Raw genomic sequence first — 18,468 nt, 5'->3', positions numbered from 1 at the left:
TCCACCAGCCGCTCTTCCAGAGAAGGATGTGGCAATCAGCTTCTGCAAAGATTACAGCCTTGGAATCTTTTATAGGGCGGTCCTAGTTTGTCCTGTAGGGTAGCTATGAGTCAGAATCTACTCGATGGCCATGGGTTTGGTTTTGATTTGGAGTGAGAGAGATTGGACTGTGAGGGCTCAGTGAGTATGACAGACCAGGGTATGTTTGTGTCTGTTTGGGTGAGATCAAGTGTGCATGTGTGAGATTGGAGTGTCTGTGTGTGAGGTTGTGTAAGAGACAGGAGTGTGTGTATCCGTGTGTGAGTGTGAGAGAGACTGGAATAAAAGACCCGGATGTGTTTTGTGCATGTGAGAGAGACCAGTGAGTGTTTTGAGACCAGAGACAGACAGTGAGCAACTGGAATGTGAGAGAGATGTGTGTTTGTGTATCTGTGTGTGTGAGAGACTGAAGTGTGAGAAAAATTGGCGCTTCTCTATGTGAGAGATTGAAGTGTGACAGAAATGGGTGTGTCTCCATGTGAGAGAGACCATAGTGTTTGTGTATATGTGAGGAAGAGAATAAGGGAGAGAGACCAGTGGTGTGGTTGTGTGTGAGAGAGTGATTATGTGAATCATGGTGTGTCACCCTGAGTGCTTGCAAATATAGTCCCTGTAAGGCTGTGGAGTATGCAGGTGTGAGACAAAGATAAGGGACGGTAAGCCCTGGGTGTGTGTGAGAGTAAGATTGGGGGTATATGTGAAGAGGTGTGTGTATCACCGTGTGTGCTTGTACCCATTGCCCCTGCGAGACCATGGTGTATGTGACTCTTTATGATGTGCCTTTCCCTGGATACTTTCAGTCATATGCTATGTGTGAACAGGAAGTTTGTGAGATCTTGTAATGTTTGTATGTCATCCTGGATGATTGTTAGTGTGCCCTGTGTGATGTGGCGTGTGGGGAGAGACTGTTTGGGAGACTGATCGCATTGGATTTGTGTGTGTGTGTGTGTGTGGGCTTTTGGGATTGTGCGTTGCCAGGATAAGAACCCGGGAGTAGAACTCCCTGCCCCCAGTCCAAAAGTTCCAATAAGAAACAAGAACTGAGGTGCCTGGAGATGACAGAATTCTGGCTCAGGAAATGCCCCCAGTTCTGAGTGACAGAAAGGAGAGGAAACCAAGGGGCTGAGTACAGAGATGAGAGTGAGTGGAGCAGAATTGGGTGCTAAAGGATCCATTGCCCCAAGGTTTGAGGAAACTGAAGTCTGGAAAAAACTCCTTTGTGTTTTGATGGAAAAGGAGGATATCCCTGGCTTCTAATGCCATTTAGGAGTTATGTTTTCAAGCTTCTTGCTGTCACAACATGAAGCAGAGACCCATGGAGAGACAAAGAGTCTACTACCTGTAAAACTGAGGAAATAACAAGTATTTGGTAGGATTATTTTGAAAATAAAGTGAGAGAATGTATGTAATCTACACTGAGTACCTAACACATCTCTATTGTTCTTTTTATTCATTATAATAAATGGGAAGGTAACTTTTGGAAAAAAGATTAAATTTAGGACCTTGGGGATAAGGGAAACAAGTTATAAATTATACCCACTTAACAGCCGAAGTGCTAACCAAAGGGTCGGCAGTTCGAATCCACCAGGCGCTCCTTGGAAACTCCATGGGGCAGTTCTACTCTGTCCTATAGGGTCGCTATGAGTCAGAATCAACTCAGCAGCACTGGGTTTGGTTTGGTTTGGTGAAGAGCCGAAGGTTGCCCATAATCTCCCAGGTAGGTGGGCAGTAAGTCTGATGGGACTTGGAGGAAGAAGGGGAAGACAGAGTTTGGAGGCTGGTGATTCTGCGAGTGCAGAGGAGGCCTCATTTGTAACTATCCTTTCTCTTCTTCCAGTTTTACCATCAAAGAGCGACACCAGGAGGAGAAAATAAAAATGACTGTTGAACTAGTGAAAGCCATGCCACAGGTTAGTTACTATTTTCTTTCTTCTCTTTGAAAGGAAGTCTTGCTGTTTAGAATTTAGCAATGGTTCTTTTCTTTTGAAATTTCCTTGATTGACAATCTTGTCTAGAGGCCTGGTTGCCACTTCTAGAGACCACCAGCCCTAAAGAGCTCAAACTGCCTAATGTTTGAGTAATGGCTGAATATGATGAGGCTATTTTTTTTATAGGGAAGGTCAAAAGCAGTTGTGTTCTCCCTCAGAGTCCCGTCTTCTTCCCTCTTCGTCTACACATTTAATTCAGTGTTGACACTTTTGCAAAGGTCCACATTAAAGATTAGATGGAATAGAGGTATCTCAGCACCAGTTAGTCGGGTTCTAAAGTCAGTATCCAAGTTCAGCGTACATCTGCTACCCGTGTCCTGTTCTTGGAACACATCAGGAGTTATCCCTCTAGGTGAATTTTTGCCAAAACCTCTTAATTATATCCTTAAAATAAATTCTTAGAAGTTTTTATTTACATTTAAAGTATGAATTCCAATCCCATTTATTCATCTAAAAAGTCATATTAAACTTAATGTTTAGAAATTTTATAAATTCAAATAGGTGATATATATACATGGTATAAAATTCAAAAGATTAAAAACAAACAAATGAAAAACTCACTCTTGCCTCCTGTCGTGAGTTTGAGGACATTCAGAGCTGATCAAGGAAAAAGATACAGACCACAAGATAAGCCGCATTCCACAACAAGCTATTTATTGGGGATGACACATTGACAGCTGCATGTAGGAGGCCATCCCTGACCTCAGGAGGTCATTAGAGGCAAGAGATTCAAGGAATCACCAGAAGAGGAAGAGAGCATGAAAAACTCCAGAGAAGAGGTGTCCCTAAGCAGTATCCTTCTGCAGCAAGGGAGTCAGAGAGCTCCAAATGCAGCGGCACCTTAGAATCCTTCTGCCTTAGTTGCTGTCAAAAACCTAAATGTGCAGAGAAACCAAAAAACCCCAAACCCTTTGCCATTGAGTCGACTCCAACTCATAGCGACCCTATAGGTCAGAGTAGAGCTGTCCCATAGGGTTTCCAGGGAGTGCCTGGTGGATTTGAACTGCTGACCTTTTGGTTAGCAGCCGTAACTGTTAACCACCATGCCGCCAGAGTTTCCAAATGTACAGAGAAACACCAAAATTTTTAATGTAACCGAATATATTTATTGTGAGTAGATATGATTCGTATCCAGTAGGCACTCCAAAGAGGGGATAGTGAAAGCAGGTTATGTAGGCAGGGTCAGGGCAGGGCAGGGTAGTCTCTTGAGGGTCATTATAATTCTCCAAAGGAGCCTAATGCCTAAGGCAAAATGATCCCTGTTAAGCTATTTATTTACAAGGCTATTGTTTGACTTGAAGGTGACTTTAGGAAGACAGTGCCTTGAAGGTTCAAGGCTCAAAAAGACAACTGAGGGCAAATGGCCTGGGTGGGTCTCCACAACTCCGTGGACCCAGAAATCTGAATTCTAGGAGATTTAAAGTTAGTGCTGCTATGGAAACCCTGGTGCCTTAGTGGTTGAGAGCTACAGCTGCTAACCGAAAGATCAGCAGTTCAAAACCATCAGGCACTCCTTGGAAACCCAATGGGACAGTTCTACTCTGGGCTATAGGGTCACTATGAGTCAGAATTGACTCGACAGCAGTGGGTTTGGTTTTTTGGTTTAGTGCTGCTATAGTAAAGACCACAAGCAGGTTACTTTAACAAACTGAAATTTATTTTCTCACAGTTTAGGAGGCTAGAAGTCCGAATTCAGGGTGCCAGCTTTAGGGGAAGGCTCTCTCTCTCTATCAGCTCTGGGGGAAGGCTGTTGTCTCTTTTAAGCTTCTGTTCCCAAGTTTCTTAGCAATTGTGTTGTAACTGAATGAGGGTTCTCATCCAGTCCTATTAGCCATAGCCAGTCGAAATAAGATGGACACCACACCACCAGTTGCAAGGGAAACAGAAAGTGGAAGTTTATTGTCTGCGTAGACAAGGAGCAATGCAGGGTCTAGCAACCGTAAGGCCATGTGCTCACTGAAGGGGTTGGGGAGCTTTTTATTTCCAGTGGCGTCTGGGGGTTGCGTTTGATGCCTGGAACTCTGCCCTTAGCCCTCCGGTGTCCATATTTGGAGGTCCAGATGTTGAATCATGTCGGTGATGCTCAGGTCCAAGGACAGATTGAGAACACAGCTCTTCAGGTCCTGCGCATATGCCAAAATCTTGGTTCGCACATGCATGGGATTCTGTCACCAAATTCAAACTGTAGAGAGGCTGTGGCTTGGCAGGCTGCAAGGGGGTGGAAACCATGGCAGAGCGGGGGAAGCAAGGGAAAGTCTCAGAGAAGACTTCAAGGCAACATGATCTTCCCCTCCATTTGTACTTGCTTGCTTGCTTAATCTCCTCTTTTCTATCTCAGACAGGACTTCTAACCAGTTCAAAACAGTTCAGTAATTGCCATTGCAAACAATAGCAACCAAATCTGTTTCCCGTCACATTTTGACCTGAGTAGGAATAATTCTGCCAATAATCCCGTCTCCCACATCAGGCTGCAGAAACTTTCAGGAGGAAGGGCTATGGCAGGACTTTTGGAGAGTGACATTATTGGCCGGACTGTGGAGAGCAACACACATGCAAAGTAGCGTGGTCTGCTGGCCATCTTTCAGCAGGGTACAGCTGTTTGTTTCCTACTTAGGTCAAAATGCCACAGGCAACAGATTTGTTTGCTATGCAATGCATATGTGGCCCTCGTTCGGGACAGCAATTACTGGACTGTTCTGAACCAGTTTGAAGCCCTGATCTCTCAAAAGAGAAAGATGTAAAACACACCCTGCACTAGTGTTGCCTCATTAACATAACAAATGAAACTCATTCCCAAATGGAATTATAACCACAGGCACAGGTGAAGGATTTACAACACACATTTTTGGGGGACATAATTCAATCCACAACACCTTCGAAATATAGATCTTTATTTTATCTAGGGTTAGCAGATGCTGAGTGCAGTTTCCCAGGATATGTAAAGCAGACACGCTCTAAGTGGCCAAAAATCTGCTTATTTGGGATATTTTTAAAAACAATTGGATGTGCACAAATTTGGATTTGGTACCAACTGGCTTTTTGGGGCTTAAGGGCCTCTACTGGCTATAAAGAAGCACCCAGAAAGATGTTTGCTTATGTTTTATTGACTATGCAAAGACATTCAACTATGTGGATCATAACAAATTATGGATAACATTACGAAGAAGGGAAATTCCAAAACACCCAGCTATGCCCATGTGGAACCTGTACGAAGACCAAGAGGCAGCCAGTCGTTTGAACAGAACGAGGGGATACCACATGGTTTAAAATCAGGAAAGATGTGCACCAAGGTTGTATCCTTTTGTCATACTTATTCAGTCTGTATACTGAGCAAATAATATGAGAAGCTGGACTGTATGAAGAACGCGGCATCAGGATTGGAGGAAGACTCATTAACAACCTGAGTTATGTGGATGACACACCCTTGCTTGTTGAAAGTGAAGAGGATTTAAAACATTTACTGATGAAGATCAAAGACTACAGCCTTCAGTATGGATTGCACCTCAACATAAACAAAACAAAAGTCCTTACAACTGGACCAATAAGCAACATCATGATAAACAGAGAAAAGATTGAAGTTGTCAAGGATTTCATTTTACTTGGATCCACAATCTGTGTCCGTGAAAGCTGCAGTCAAGAAATCAAACGACATATTGCATTGGGCAAATCTACTGCAAAAGACCTCTTTAAAGTGTGAAAAGCAAAGATGTCCTTCTGAGGGCTAAGGTGCACCTGACCAAAGCTATGATATTTTCAGTCGTCTCATATGCATGCAAAAGCTGGACAATGAATAAGGAAGACCAAAGAAGAATTCTTGCCATTGAATAATGGTGTTTACAAAGAATATTGAATATACCATGGACTGCCAGAAGAATGAACAAGTCTGTCTTGGAAGAAGGACAACCAGAGTGCTCCTTGGAAGTGAGGATGGTGAGACTTTGTCTCGCATACTTTGGACTTGTTATCAGGAGAGACCAGTTCCTGGAGAAGGACATCATGCCTGGTAAGGTAGAGGATCCATGAAAAAGAGGAAACCCTTCAACGAGATGGACTGACACAGTGGTTGCAATGATGGGCTGCAGCACAACAATTATGAGGATGGCACAGGACTGAGCAGCGTTTCATTCTGTTGTACATAGGGTTGCTATGAGTCGGAATGACTGGAGGGCACCTAACAACAATAGCAACATAGTCTTTCATTGGTATGGGTGAACCACATTATTTTTAACCCATCCAGTATGTTATACAGTTGTTTCCAAATTTTTACTACTAAAAACAGTGCTCCAGTAAATACCTTTGTACATGTGCCTTTGCAACCATGTGGGCATATATCAGTAGGATAAATTCATAGAATGAGAATCGTTGGATCCACTTTCTAGATATTCTCCTATGTATGTTTTTTCTAAAAGATTTATTGTTTTAACCTTCACAGCTAAGTTTCTGATAAAATTAGACTTGATTTTTTAAAATTTTTTGTGAGCATAGAGGTCAAAATTAATTTTTTCCACATGGATATCCAGTTGACCAGGCCCCAGTTACTGAAAAGGCCATTTTTTCCTCATTCTGCTGCAGTGTAACCAGTGTCATCAGTCAGGGTGACCACTGCATATGTGTAGTCTATTTGGGAGCTGTGTTCTGTTTCTTTGGCCAGTTTGTCTGGTTGTTTATAGTTGCCTTTGAGTCGGAACCAGCAGTGTTTCATTCTGTTATACATAAGGTCACTATGAGTTGGTGCTGACGCAACGATGGCACCTAACAAAAACAACAACATACATTTTTTAGTCTTGGTGTTTTTTCAAGCTACTTTTTTTTTTTTTTTTTTGTATTTTCAATTGCTTCTCACTGGTATCTAGAAATACAATTAATTTTTGTATGTTGTCCTTTAACTAGTGACCTTAATAATTCTAAAAATATGTCTGTAGATTCTTTTAGATTGGATGTGTGTTGAGATGACCATCTGACTTTTTTTGGTCAATAAAACTAAAAGTTGATTTTTAAGACATATTAATAAAATTAATGTGCCCCTAGAAAGATTGAGCAAGAGAAAGAGAGAGAAGATACAAATTATCAATACCAGGAATGAAAAAGGAGTGGCAACTACAGAGACCACAGACATTAAAAGATTACAAGTATATAATATAAACAGCTTTACATCAATAAATATTATAATTTAGGTGAGATGGATAAATTCCATGGGGAAGAAAGCTTACTGTCATGGATTGAATTGTGTCCCCCCAAAATGTGTGTCAATTTGCCTGGGCCATGACTCCCAGTATTGTATGATTGTCTACCATTTTGTCATCTGATGTAATTTTCCAATGTGTTATGAATCCTTCCTCTGTGATGTTAATGAGGTGGGATTAGCAGTGGTTGTGTTAATGAGACAGGACTCAATCTGCAAGATTAGGTTTGGTCTTAAGTCAATCTCTTTTGAGATATAAAAGAGAGAAGGGAGCAGAGAGACATGGGGACCTCATACAACCAAGAAAGTAGGGGGCGGAGTGCATGTCCTTTGGATGTGGGGTCCCTGTGCTGAGGAGGTCCTAGAACAGGGGAAAATTGATAACTAGGACCTGCCCCAGAGCCAACAGAGAGAGAAAGCCTTCCCCTGGAGCTGGCACCGGAGTTCAGACTTCTAGCCTACTAGACTGTGAGCAAATAAATTTTTCTTTGTTGAAGCGACCCACTTGTGGTATTTCTGTTATAGCAGCACTAGCTATCTAAGACGCCAACACTGACACAAGAAGAAATAGTCTGATTAGTCTAATATCTAATAAAGAAATTCATTCATTTTCTATAAACTTTCCACAAAGCATACTCTAGGCCCAGATAGTTTTACTGATGAATTCTTTGAAATACTTATGAAATAATACCAATCTCATATAAATGCTTCTAGAAAATATTGATGAGCAGTATTGCACATCAGCTTTTAATAGCATATCATAAGAAAATCACATTCAAAATGTACTCATAATTTTTACTGTGTAAGAATAAAATCAGCAACATTAATTTCATCCTGCAGTAGCACTAGGATTCCAAAGATCATATTTGGAAAATAATGATTTAGATATTGTTTTTATTCATTTTTGAAGATTCAACCACAGATGTTTCTCCTTCCTTGAGGCCCTTGCTCACTGCTCTGTGGCTATCTGTTCTTATTTTCCCATGCTGAGAAATGGTGTAGCACCATTATATAAAATGCAATTAACACTTCAGTAAGTAATGTCTCTTGGATTGAAACTTAATATTGCAATGTGCTTAAGTTTTTTCTCCTGCAAAGGGTATTTCTCACATGAAGTAGGAACAACATAACCCGTCAACATGGATTCATATGTGGCCATGAGCATTGGTGCATCAGAATGTATTTGTGTCATTTCAGGACTTGGCGACATTCAAGGATGTAGCAATAGACTTTTCCCAGGAGGAATGGGAATGGCTGAACCCTACTCAGAGGAGTTTATACAAGAGTATGATGTTGGAAAACTATCAGAGCCTGGCATCACTAGGTGAGGATTTTCTCCCTCCTACATAATTTAGAATCTATCCTTTGAGACCCTTTAAAATTTTATTTATTATTGAAACTTTTTTATTGTGTGTAAGAATGAAATCTGGGAAACAAAGGGGATATTAAGAATTGATGAAAATTTCATCTTCAGTGAATCTCATTGGTCCCCTGTCCTGCCTGTTCCTTCTGTGCTACAGTATTATTGTTACCACTAGGAGATATCAAGGTTCACCAAACCAAGAATATAGCTGGATTACAATAAATTCAAAAGAGTATTGCTTTTAAAATCTGTATCTTTTAATTAACTTAAAATAAGCAAATCACTGAAACATTAACGATGAAAATGACTTCAAACAGTTCTCAGAGAAACTAGCATGGGCTCTTCTTCTCAGCCCTGGGGATACCTTACTGGCTGTCTAGTTTTTTGTTCTCTAAAGGCCCTTTTATCCTGCTTGGGGTTCACTGAGATTCTTGAAAGTGTTAATTTATGTCTTTCACCAAATTTGAGAAAAATTTTCAATTGTTTCTTAAAATATATATATATATTTTTGCTCTTTCTCTCCTTCAGGGATTTCATTTACACATATGTTAGAACCTTTAATATTGTGCCCAAGGTACCTGAGGATGTTCATTGTTTTAAGATTTTTTTTTTTCCTCTGTGCTTTCCAGATTAGATAATTTCTGTTGCTTTATCTTCAGGTTCACAAACTGTTTCCTTGTTTTCTTTGATGTGCTGTAAAGCCCATCCTGTCAGTTTTTAAATTTCAGATCAGTATTTTTCAGCTCTGGCAGTAGGTATTTTTCAGCTGTGTAATTTCCATTTTTTTCTTTTTATAGTTTCTATTCGTCTACTTAGATTTCCTGTTTGTGCATTCATTACAAATATATTGTCCTATGCAGTTTTCAGCATAGTTATCATTGCTACTTTAAAATCCTTTCCTGCTAATTAAAACATCTGTGTTATTGCAGAATGAGTCTTTTCTCTTAAGTATGGTTCATTTTTTTCTTCTTTCTTAGGTCTAGTAACTTAAGATTCTATCTTGGACGTTGTGAATAATACATTGTAGACTATATTCTGTTGTATTTTTCTGAAGGGTGTCGATTTATTTATTTTTCTTAAAGCAGGCAGTTAACTTGGCTGGACTAAAACTCCAAACTCTGTCTCTATAGGAGACCTTTAAAATATCTCACTTCTATCTGATGATTCTCTGACAATGCTGAGCTAAATTTCTGCCCTTAGTCACTTAGAAAATAGTTTGATTTTTGTAAAGTTGACTGTTGGCAGTTCCACTAGGCTGTGCCAAAAGCTTAATGTAGTCTGTCTTTCACATTTGTTTTACCCCTTTATCTAATCATTCCTATAGTGTCATTCTGTCTGATTTAAGGGACTCCTTAGAGTTCTGTAATACCCCAAACACGGCCCATTTTCGTGTCTTTTTTTTATATGCAGGACTTTGCATTTCTAAGCCATATATGATCTCCTTATTGGAACAAGGGAAAGAGCCCTGGGAAGTGAAGAGTGAGATGACAGGAGGCCCATTCCTGGGTGAGTATGGGAGAACCAGATAGGGGAGTCCATTGGAGGTAAACGTTTCAGCCATTTTCAAAGGGGATACCGCCTCACTTATGTTTCGTAGAAATCTTTCTCAAGCTTTCCAGGCCCTGGGAAGAAAACTGAAACTTTAACATTTAGCATGGACTCCCCAAATATCTTCTCTTCTACTTGACTCTCATCTCTCTAAAAACACATTTTGCAAAAAAGTTGAATCTAATTCCTTCTCATCCCTTCTTTCCCTTTGCCATGGAGGCTTATATAAGCTCTCTGTTTCTTAATTCTTTTCTTAATGCCAAAATTAGGAGCTTCTTGCAAATGAGAACATGGCTTGCTGCTTTAAAATCCAAACCCTACAAGCCCCTGTAGTCCAAACGCTACAAATTCCTGTGTAGTCTGTTCCTTTCTACCTCTCCAATTTCATCTTCTATCACTTTTTATCTTTGTTTTTACTATACTTTATTCCAGTTTTCTCAACTCCATGAGGTACCCTGGTATGCTTCAAATGAGTTAAAGGTATGCCAACATACTGAGCCGCTCAGCCTTGGATAGGCCATATGAAGCCAGAAGCAGTCTTGGGGTAAGAAGCTGGTTCACAACTCAAAAGCCTTTCTTAGTGTACTGTAGTAGATTTGATCACTCCAATCTCTGAACTTTTATGCCAATTTTACTTTTCACCACATGGACTCTCACTTGATTTCGTTTCATATTTTCTTCTTCTCAAAATATTTTGTTTGTCAGTCTTGTCATTATATTTACTTTCTGAACTTCTACAGAACAGCTCTGTATTTCATTGCTTTCATTTCAATAATATTTGACACATAGTAGGTAACTGCTTGGGGGTATTGAATTAATTGACTGTTTGCTATGGATAAGATAGAAGAGGAAAGCACTTGCTCATTTTTATTTCTTAATATCACCTTTTCCCTAAGGTTTACTCATAGCATCACCTCTTCATCACAAATTTCTTCTTTATGTAGTTACTGAGAACTTCTTATATATGCCCAAGTTTGTGCTATATATGTTAAGTGACTTAGCAACAATATTTAAGGCACATTCATTCCTTCCCAAAATCTTATATGCTCTAGTTTATGAGGTAAGAAAAATACTTCATGTGGCAGTTAAATAAGAACACAATAATATTGATCCCAACTTATATATCATTGTAAAACTAATTTCTTCAAAAATAAAACTAATTTCTTCAAAAAAGGAAATGTTTTACCCCACTAAGAAGTGGCCTGAGAAGTGATACTTTTGTCAGGCTGGTGAAAGCAAAAACAATAAATGGAACAATCCCTTAATATATAGCCTGAGGTTCAGAGATTTAGGAGAAATGGAGAGTTCTCATGGAATGAGCCATAGAGGGGTCATAAGAACACAATTTTCTGATTATGAAAAAAATAACCCTAGGATTTCACCTAAACCCCGAGGGAAATCACAAAGGATAAAGTCTTTGTGATTGCTAGGGATCTCTAGATGTTTGAGCAGTAACAATGATGTGATTATATTGGTATCTGAGCAAAATTAACGGCTGTATCTGCAAATCAATTAGAAGTTGGAGAGATTAAAGGAAGAGAGCTTAATTTATAGCTTTTATCTTAATGCAGGCATAAATTTATTACCATTGCAGACAACTTCCCCCACATTATCCTGATACTTATTTATTACTTCTATTTAAATGAGTTTCTTAACCACCTTCCCCATGTTTCTTTATATGCTCCCATTTATCTGAGGTCTGTTCACATTTTTTAAGGCCTACATACCTGTACATAATAGATTTTGAGGGATTAATTATTTTAAGTATTTTTGAATCACCTATTTTCGCTTTAAATGCCCATGATAAAGGAAATATTTACTTTTTTGTTATCTTTCAGATTGGGAATCTATATATGAGACAGAAGAATTATCTCTGAAGCAGGCCATGTATGATGAAGCATTAATGGTGAGAATTACAAATTATAGCCTTGAGTGTTCCACTTTCAGAGAAAGTTGGAAGTGTGAAGATCTTTTAGAGAAGCAGAGGGTAAGTCAAGAAATGTGTATCAGGCAAGAAACAAACACTCATAAAGAAATCCTTACTAAGGAGATAGGCTACAAATATAACAAATCTGAGAAATGTGTTTATCTGAACAATATAGGAGAGCATGTTCATAATCACGAGTCAGATAAAAAAAAAAAGCTTTACCAAAAATTCAAGGATAATAAAATAGCACAAAGGAGTCTATACAGGAAAAAAACATTTTAAATGTAATGAATATGAGAAAACCTTCACCCAGAGTTCTTCCCTTACTGTTCATCAGCGAATTCACACTGGTGAAAAACCATATGAGTGTAAGGAATGTGGAGAAGCCTTCAACCAGAGTCAACATCTTGCTCAACATCAGAGAATACATACTGGAGAAAAACTCTTTGAATGTAAGGAATGTAGGAAAGCCTTCAGCCAAAATGTACACCTATCCAACATCAAAGAATTCACACGGGATAAAAACCGTATAAACGTAAGGAATGTAGAAAAGCCTTCAGCCAGCCGGCACACCTTGCTCAGCATCAGAGAATTCATACTGGAGAGAAGCCCTATGAATGTAAGGAATGTGGGAAAGCCTTCAGTGATGGCTCATCTTTTGCTCGACACCAGAGGTGTCACACTGGCAAAAGACCCTATGAATGTATTGATGTGGGAAAGCTTTGAGGCAGAACACATCCCTTATTTGTCACTGGAGGTGTTACCATACTGGAGAGAAACTGTTTGATTGCATTGATTGTGGGAAAGCCTTTAGTGATCACATAGGGCTTATTCAGCATAGGAGAATTCATACTGGAGAGAAACCCTACAAATGTAATGTGTGTGGAAAAACCTTTAGCTATGGTTCATCCCTTACTGTCCATCAGAGAATTCATATGGGAGAGAAACCTTATGAATGTGATGTTTGTGGGAAGGTCTTTAGCCATCATGCATCACTCAGCATCAAAGAGTACATTCTGGAGAAAAACCATATGAACATAAGGAATGTGCTAAAGCCTTTAGGCAGAGTATACACCTTGCTAGTCATGTGAGGATTCATACTGGTGAAAAACCTTATGAGTGTAGTGAATGTGGAAAAGCTTTTAGCATCAGTTCCCAGCTTGCTACTCATCAGAGAATTCATACTGGAGAGAAACCATTTGAATGTAAGGAATGTGGTAAAGCTTTCAACCAGAGGGCACACCTTGCCCAACATTACAAAATTCATACTGGAGAAAAACCTTATGAGTGTAAGGGATGTGGTAAAGCCTTCAGCCAGACTACCCGCCTTATTCAACATCAGAGAGTTCATATCAGAGAGAAACCCTGTAAATGTACTGAATGTGGAAAAGTTTTCAGTGATAGCTCATCCCGCACTCAGCATTGGAGACTTCATACTGGTCAAAGACCCTATGAATGTATTGAATGTAGGAAGACATTCAGAACAAAGTCATCCATTATTTGTCATCAAAGATGCCATACTGGGGAGAAACCTTATGAATATAGTACGTGTGGCAAAGCCTTTAGCCATTGTCAGTCCCTTACCGTTCATCAAAGAATTCATTCTGGAGAGAAACCTTATGAATGTAAGGAATATGGGCAAACCCTCTGCCAGATTGGACACCTTAACCTGCATAGAAGAATTCATATTGGAGAGAGAGCTCATGAATGTAAAGAATGTGGAAAAGTTTTCCAGCAGGGTGTGCATCCTGTGCATTATCAGCAAGTTCATGATGTGGGGTCATCTCGGGCATCTTGCTCTTTCTCACCCTTTGTGTCACCAAGTCCTGCAGACATACATGTTCAATATTTCTGGAATTCATCCAGTTCTTTCAACTCTCATTCCCCTACCCCAAAACACAATCATTTCACCTGGACTATTCCAACCATCCAAAAGATGGTTTCCTGGTCCTCTTTTACCCACTTCAAATGTGTTCTTCACATTACTTCCACGATGGCCTTTTAAAGATATAAATGTAATTAGATTGCTTATCATAAAACCTTCATTTTGAAATTTTAAATGACTTGATACTGTGAAGTACTTAACGCAATTGAAAGCCATTTTGGAGGGCAATATGGTATTCCCTGTCAACATTTTAAATGTAATCACCCTTTGCGGCAATTACTCATCTAAGAATTTACCTCCTAGGAAAGCAGAAGTGCAAAACTTCAGACGCACAAGCACATTTTTTTAATAAAAATTAGAAACATCTTAAATATCTGTCAGTAGTAAACTGGTTACTTAAATTATGAAACATCAGCTCAGTAGATTATTATGTAGTCACCTCAAAGAATGAGGTGGATATCTGTGTCTACTCATATAAAAAGGTATCTTGCAGCTTCTTAATTGAAAAATATAATTTTTATAGCTGTAGTATGATTTCATAGCTAAAACTTTGTAAACTTTATAAATTTAAAATTATGAAAATATATATTAGTGTATCAGATGATATTTGTGTTTGTTCCTAATACGAACAGAAACTACACGTACACAAATACACACACCAACTCCTTTTCCTGGGCTGCTTTGGGTGAACTCCTGTGTCATTCCATGAGGCTTTGTACTGCCAATTGTACGTGGTTCAACTTAATCCAGTCATGTACTGTCTCCCCCTTGAACCACAGGAGGCATTTGAAAATGCATCAAACTTTAACTACAACCTAAAGATGATGCACAAGTTTCTGCTGCTCTGCTGCCTAGAACTGACCTGATTCCTGTTCTTGCCAAGTTGAGTTTCCTAATTTCCAACCAGTGTTTTGACTTTATTTCAACATTAGATTATGTTCTTTTGGTGTTAACTGAAGGATCTTAACCAGTACAGAAATTGATAGCATTGAGTGGTTTCAGGCAACAGTTGCTCAAGGAAATGTGGATTATTTTAAAATTGTGGTTATTGGGTGAGATGGAACAAAAGATTGTAATGTTCCTGATCCTATTTTGTGCCATGAAAGTAGCATGCATTGATAAAACTCATTGCTGTTCAGTTGATTACAACTCATAGTGACCCTGTAGGACAGAGTAGAACTTCCCATAGGGTTACTAAGGTTGTAATCTTTATAGAAGCAGACTGCCACATCTTTCTCCACGGAGCGCCTGGTGGGTTCAAACCACCGATGTTTTGGTTAGCAACCAAGCGCTTAACCACTGTGCCAACAGGGCTCCTTTTGCATGCATTGATAGCAACAGTAAGTAAAGGAGCTAACCAACTATGGTGTAGATAGCTGTTGCCTTAGACCACTTGAAAGGGAGTGAGAAATGCTAGATAAAGGGGTAGCAGGTGATGTCTTTTGAGAATTGAATTGGATAATTTAAAACAAAAGAAAGAACAACTTACATCTTAAAATTTTTTACTTTGAGGCATGGAATAGAATACAAGTAATTTTTGTAACATAGTTGAATTTGTTTTTATTTGCAGCCATGTGGCTATGATTGATAAATAACAAAAGAGGGAGCCTGTAGATTGCTAAGCTACAGTACCAATTTAATTTAAAACTTTGGCAGATTTCTTAAGTAAAATATTTAGCACTGATTAGGAAAGATCTGTATCCTGGTTATTGGAATGACAATTTGAGGGAAATTCTGGGAATGTTAAAACTCTAAGCCCCCAGGCCCTTAAGAAGGAGCCGTGTGGGTACAGTGGTTAAGCACTCAGCTGCTAACCAAAAGTTCAGCGATTTGAACCCACCAGCTGTTCTGTAGGAGAAAGATGTGGTGGTCGGCTTCCATAAAGATTTACAGCCTTGAAAACCCTATGTGGCAGTTCTACACTGTTCTGTAGGGTTGCTGTGAATTGAAATTGGCTTGATGGCAACAGAATTAGGCTCTTAAGGAACAATACCAACTAATTCTGTTTTGCCTGAGGCAGCCATGGGTTAAGGTTAACAGATTTCCATTCAGCCCACAAATATTGCTTCACTAGTAATAAAAATAATAATAATAATAATAATAATGTTAAATTAGTGTTAGGGTTCCAATACGAAAAAAGAGTAGGGAAGGGTTGAAAGACATCCAAAAGTATTTATCAACATATTTGATTTATATCAGAATCTGGAAAACATCTGTAGGAATGAGTTTTAATAGTGTTTGACCCCAGAAGTTGGGACAGAATTTTGAATTGGACTCTATTGACAGTTGTCGCATCACGAATATTTACTTGATGTTTTTAGATTGTGCAGCTTCTCATAATGTTCTAGGTAGATGAATATAAATCTATTAAGTCCTGGCCTATATTAAATAACACTGAAAGCCCAGAAATGATCTTGCCTAATAGGAAGGACTTGAAAAACTTTGGGATGCTAAATTTACTTTCTCATGTTTGAACTTCTCCCTTATGTAGTCATTAGGTTCCCTGTTGTTGTTACTTGCTGTAGGCTCAGCTTTGACTCATGGCAGCCTTATGTATAACAGAACAAAACGTTGCCCATTCCTGCACCGTTTTCATTGTCATTGGTGTGTTTGAGTCCATTGTGGCTGTTGTATCAACTCATCTCATTGAGGATTTCCCTTGTTTTTGCTGACCCTCTGCTTTACCAAACATGATGTCCTTTTCTAGTGATTGTTTTTTCTGATAATGTGTCCAAAGGAATTGAGTTGAAGTCTCACTGTCCTCGCTTGTAACGAGCGTTCTGGTTGTATTTCTTTTAAGACTGATTTGTTAGTTCTTTTGACTGTCCATGGTATATTCAATATTCTTCTCCAGCACCACAATTCAAATACATAAATTTTTCTTCTGTCTTCCTTTTTTATTGTCCAGCTTTCCAATGCATATGAGGCAGTTGTTGAGACAGGGTCATAAAGCCTTTCCTTGAAACTGTGCCATGGGAGAAGCATCATTACCTTTAGAAAGTGCCATCCTTAAAATGCTGGGTATACTGGGAAGAGGAACTGCTTTTGGAAAGGGATTTCTAATCTTAATCACAAATGGAGGAATCAGTGGAAGCTGAGTCCTAGGTAGAAGGAATTCATCAGAAAGAAGTCAATTCAGTTGTGTCCTGGGGCTGGCTCATGTATATGTTTACAAAAGCTAATTGCTTTGTTTTCAGACACTCAGAAATTTTGTGAGCCGGTTGTTAAACTATGTATTTGTGTATGTGTTGTGTTGTATGTGTGTTTTAACTAAGGCTACAAGAGTTTGGCAAAACTCAACAAGAATATTCTCTGACAATCTGTTGGCTCTATGGAATTTACAATAAACAGTATAATTTTTTTATTATTGGTAAATCGTGAGTTACATATCCTATCAATAAAATTTGTAATAAACTTATTGCATATAGCACATGCACACTTTTCTCCAGCAGTTGGTATTGTTAGGTGCTGCCAAATCAATTCTGACTCCTAGCAACCCTGTGAACAACAGAACGAAACACTGTCTGGTCCTGCACCATCCTCACGATCGTTGCTGTGTTGGAGCCCATTACTGCAACCACTGTGTCAATCCATCTCATTAAGGGTCTTCCTCTTTTTCCAGTCCATCTTTTTTGCTGACCCTCTACTTTACCAATATGATGTTCTTCTCCAAGGACTGGCCCCTCCTGATAACATGTCCAAAGCACATGAGACAAAGTTCCACCATCCTCACTTCTAAGGAACATTGTAGCTGTACTCTTTCAAGACAAATTTGTTCATTCTTCTGGCAATCCATGTTATAGGCAATATTCTTCACCAATGCTGTAATTCAAAGGCATCAATTCTTCTTCAGTCTCCTTTATTCATTGTGCAGCTTTTGCATGCATATGAGGTGGTTGAAAATACATGGTTTGGGTCAGGCCCACCTTAGTCCTCAAAGTGACATCTTTGCTTTTTTTTTTTTTTTTAACACTTTGAAGAGGTCTTTTGCAGCAGATTTGCCCAACGCAATACATCATTTGATTTATTGACTCCTGCTTCCATGAGCATTGATTCATGGATCCAAGTAAAGTGACATCTTTTAAACTTCAATATTTTCTCCACTTATCATGGAAGTCATCAAAATGGACTGCATAAAGATAGATATCCTAGGCATTAGTGAGCTGAAATGGACTGGCATTAGTCGTGCTGAATCAGACAATCGTATGGTCTACTATACCAGGAATGACACATTGAAGAGGAATGGCATCATATCCATCATCAAAAAAGGCCATTTCAAAATCTATCCTGAAGTACAATGCTGTCAGTGTTAGGTTAATATGCATACAGCTGCAAGGAAGGCCAGTTAATATGATCATTATTCAAATTTATGCACCAACCACTAATACCAAAGATGAGGAAGCAAGATTTTTACCAACTGCTGCAGTCTGAAATTGATCAAAAGTGCAATCAAGGTGCATTGATAATTACTGATGATTGGAATGGGAAGGTTGGAAACGAAGAAGAATTGGTAGTTGGAATATATGGCCTTGGTGA

General features: G+C 39.0%; 1 protein-coding gene across 1 annotated transcript in view; it reads left to right on the top strand.

Moving 5' to 3' along the window:
* LOC126086176 (zinc finger protein 471-like) overlaps positions 1–14,052 on the top strand; it is a 34,977-nt gene extending 20,925 nt beyond the window's left edge. Inside the window, 8 exon segments of the mRNA XM_049902359.1 lie at positions 1,877–1,949; positions 8,407–8,533; positions 9,983–10,078; positions 11,959–12,266; positions 12,268–12,535; positions 12,538–12,753; positions 12,756–13,037; positions 13,040–14,052. Of these exon segments, the coding sequence (XP_049758316.1) occupies positions 1,877–1,949; positions 8,407–8,533; positions 9,983–10,078; positions 11,959–12,266; positions 12,268–12,535; positions 12,538–12,753; positions 12,756–13,037; positions 13,040–14,052 (2,383 nt within the window).
* The last annotated feature ends 4,416 nt before the right edge of the window (positions 14,053–18,468 follow it).

The sequence above is a fragment of the Elephas maximus genome, chromosome 11 (assembly GCF_024166365.1).
Source record: "Elephas maximus indicus isolate mEleMax1 chromosome 11, mEleMax1 primary haplotype, whole genome shotgun sequence".
NCBI classification, from domain to species: domain Eukaryota; kingdom Metazoa; phylum Chordata; class Mammalia; order Proboscidea; family Elephantidae; genus Elephas; species Elephas maximus.
Note: the sequence above shows the minus strand (reverse complement) of the source record. Positions and strands in the feature narration are given on the sequence as shown.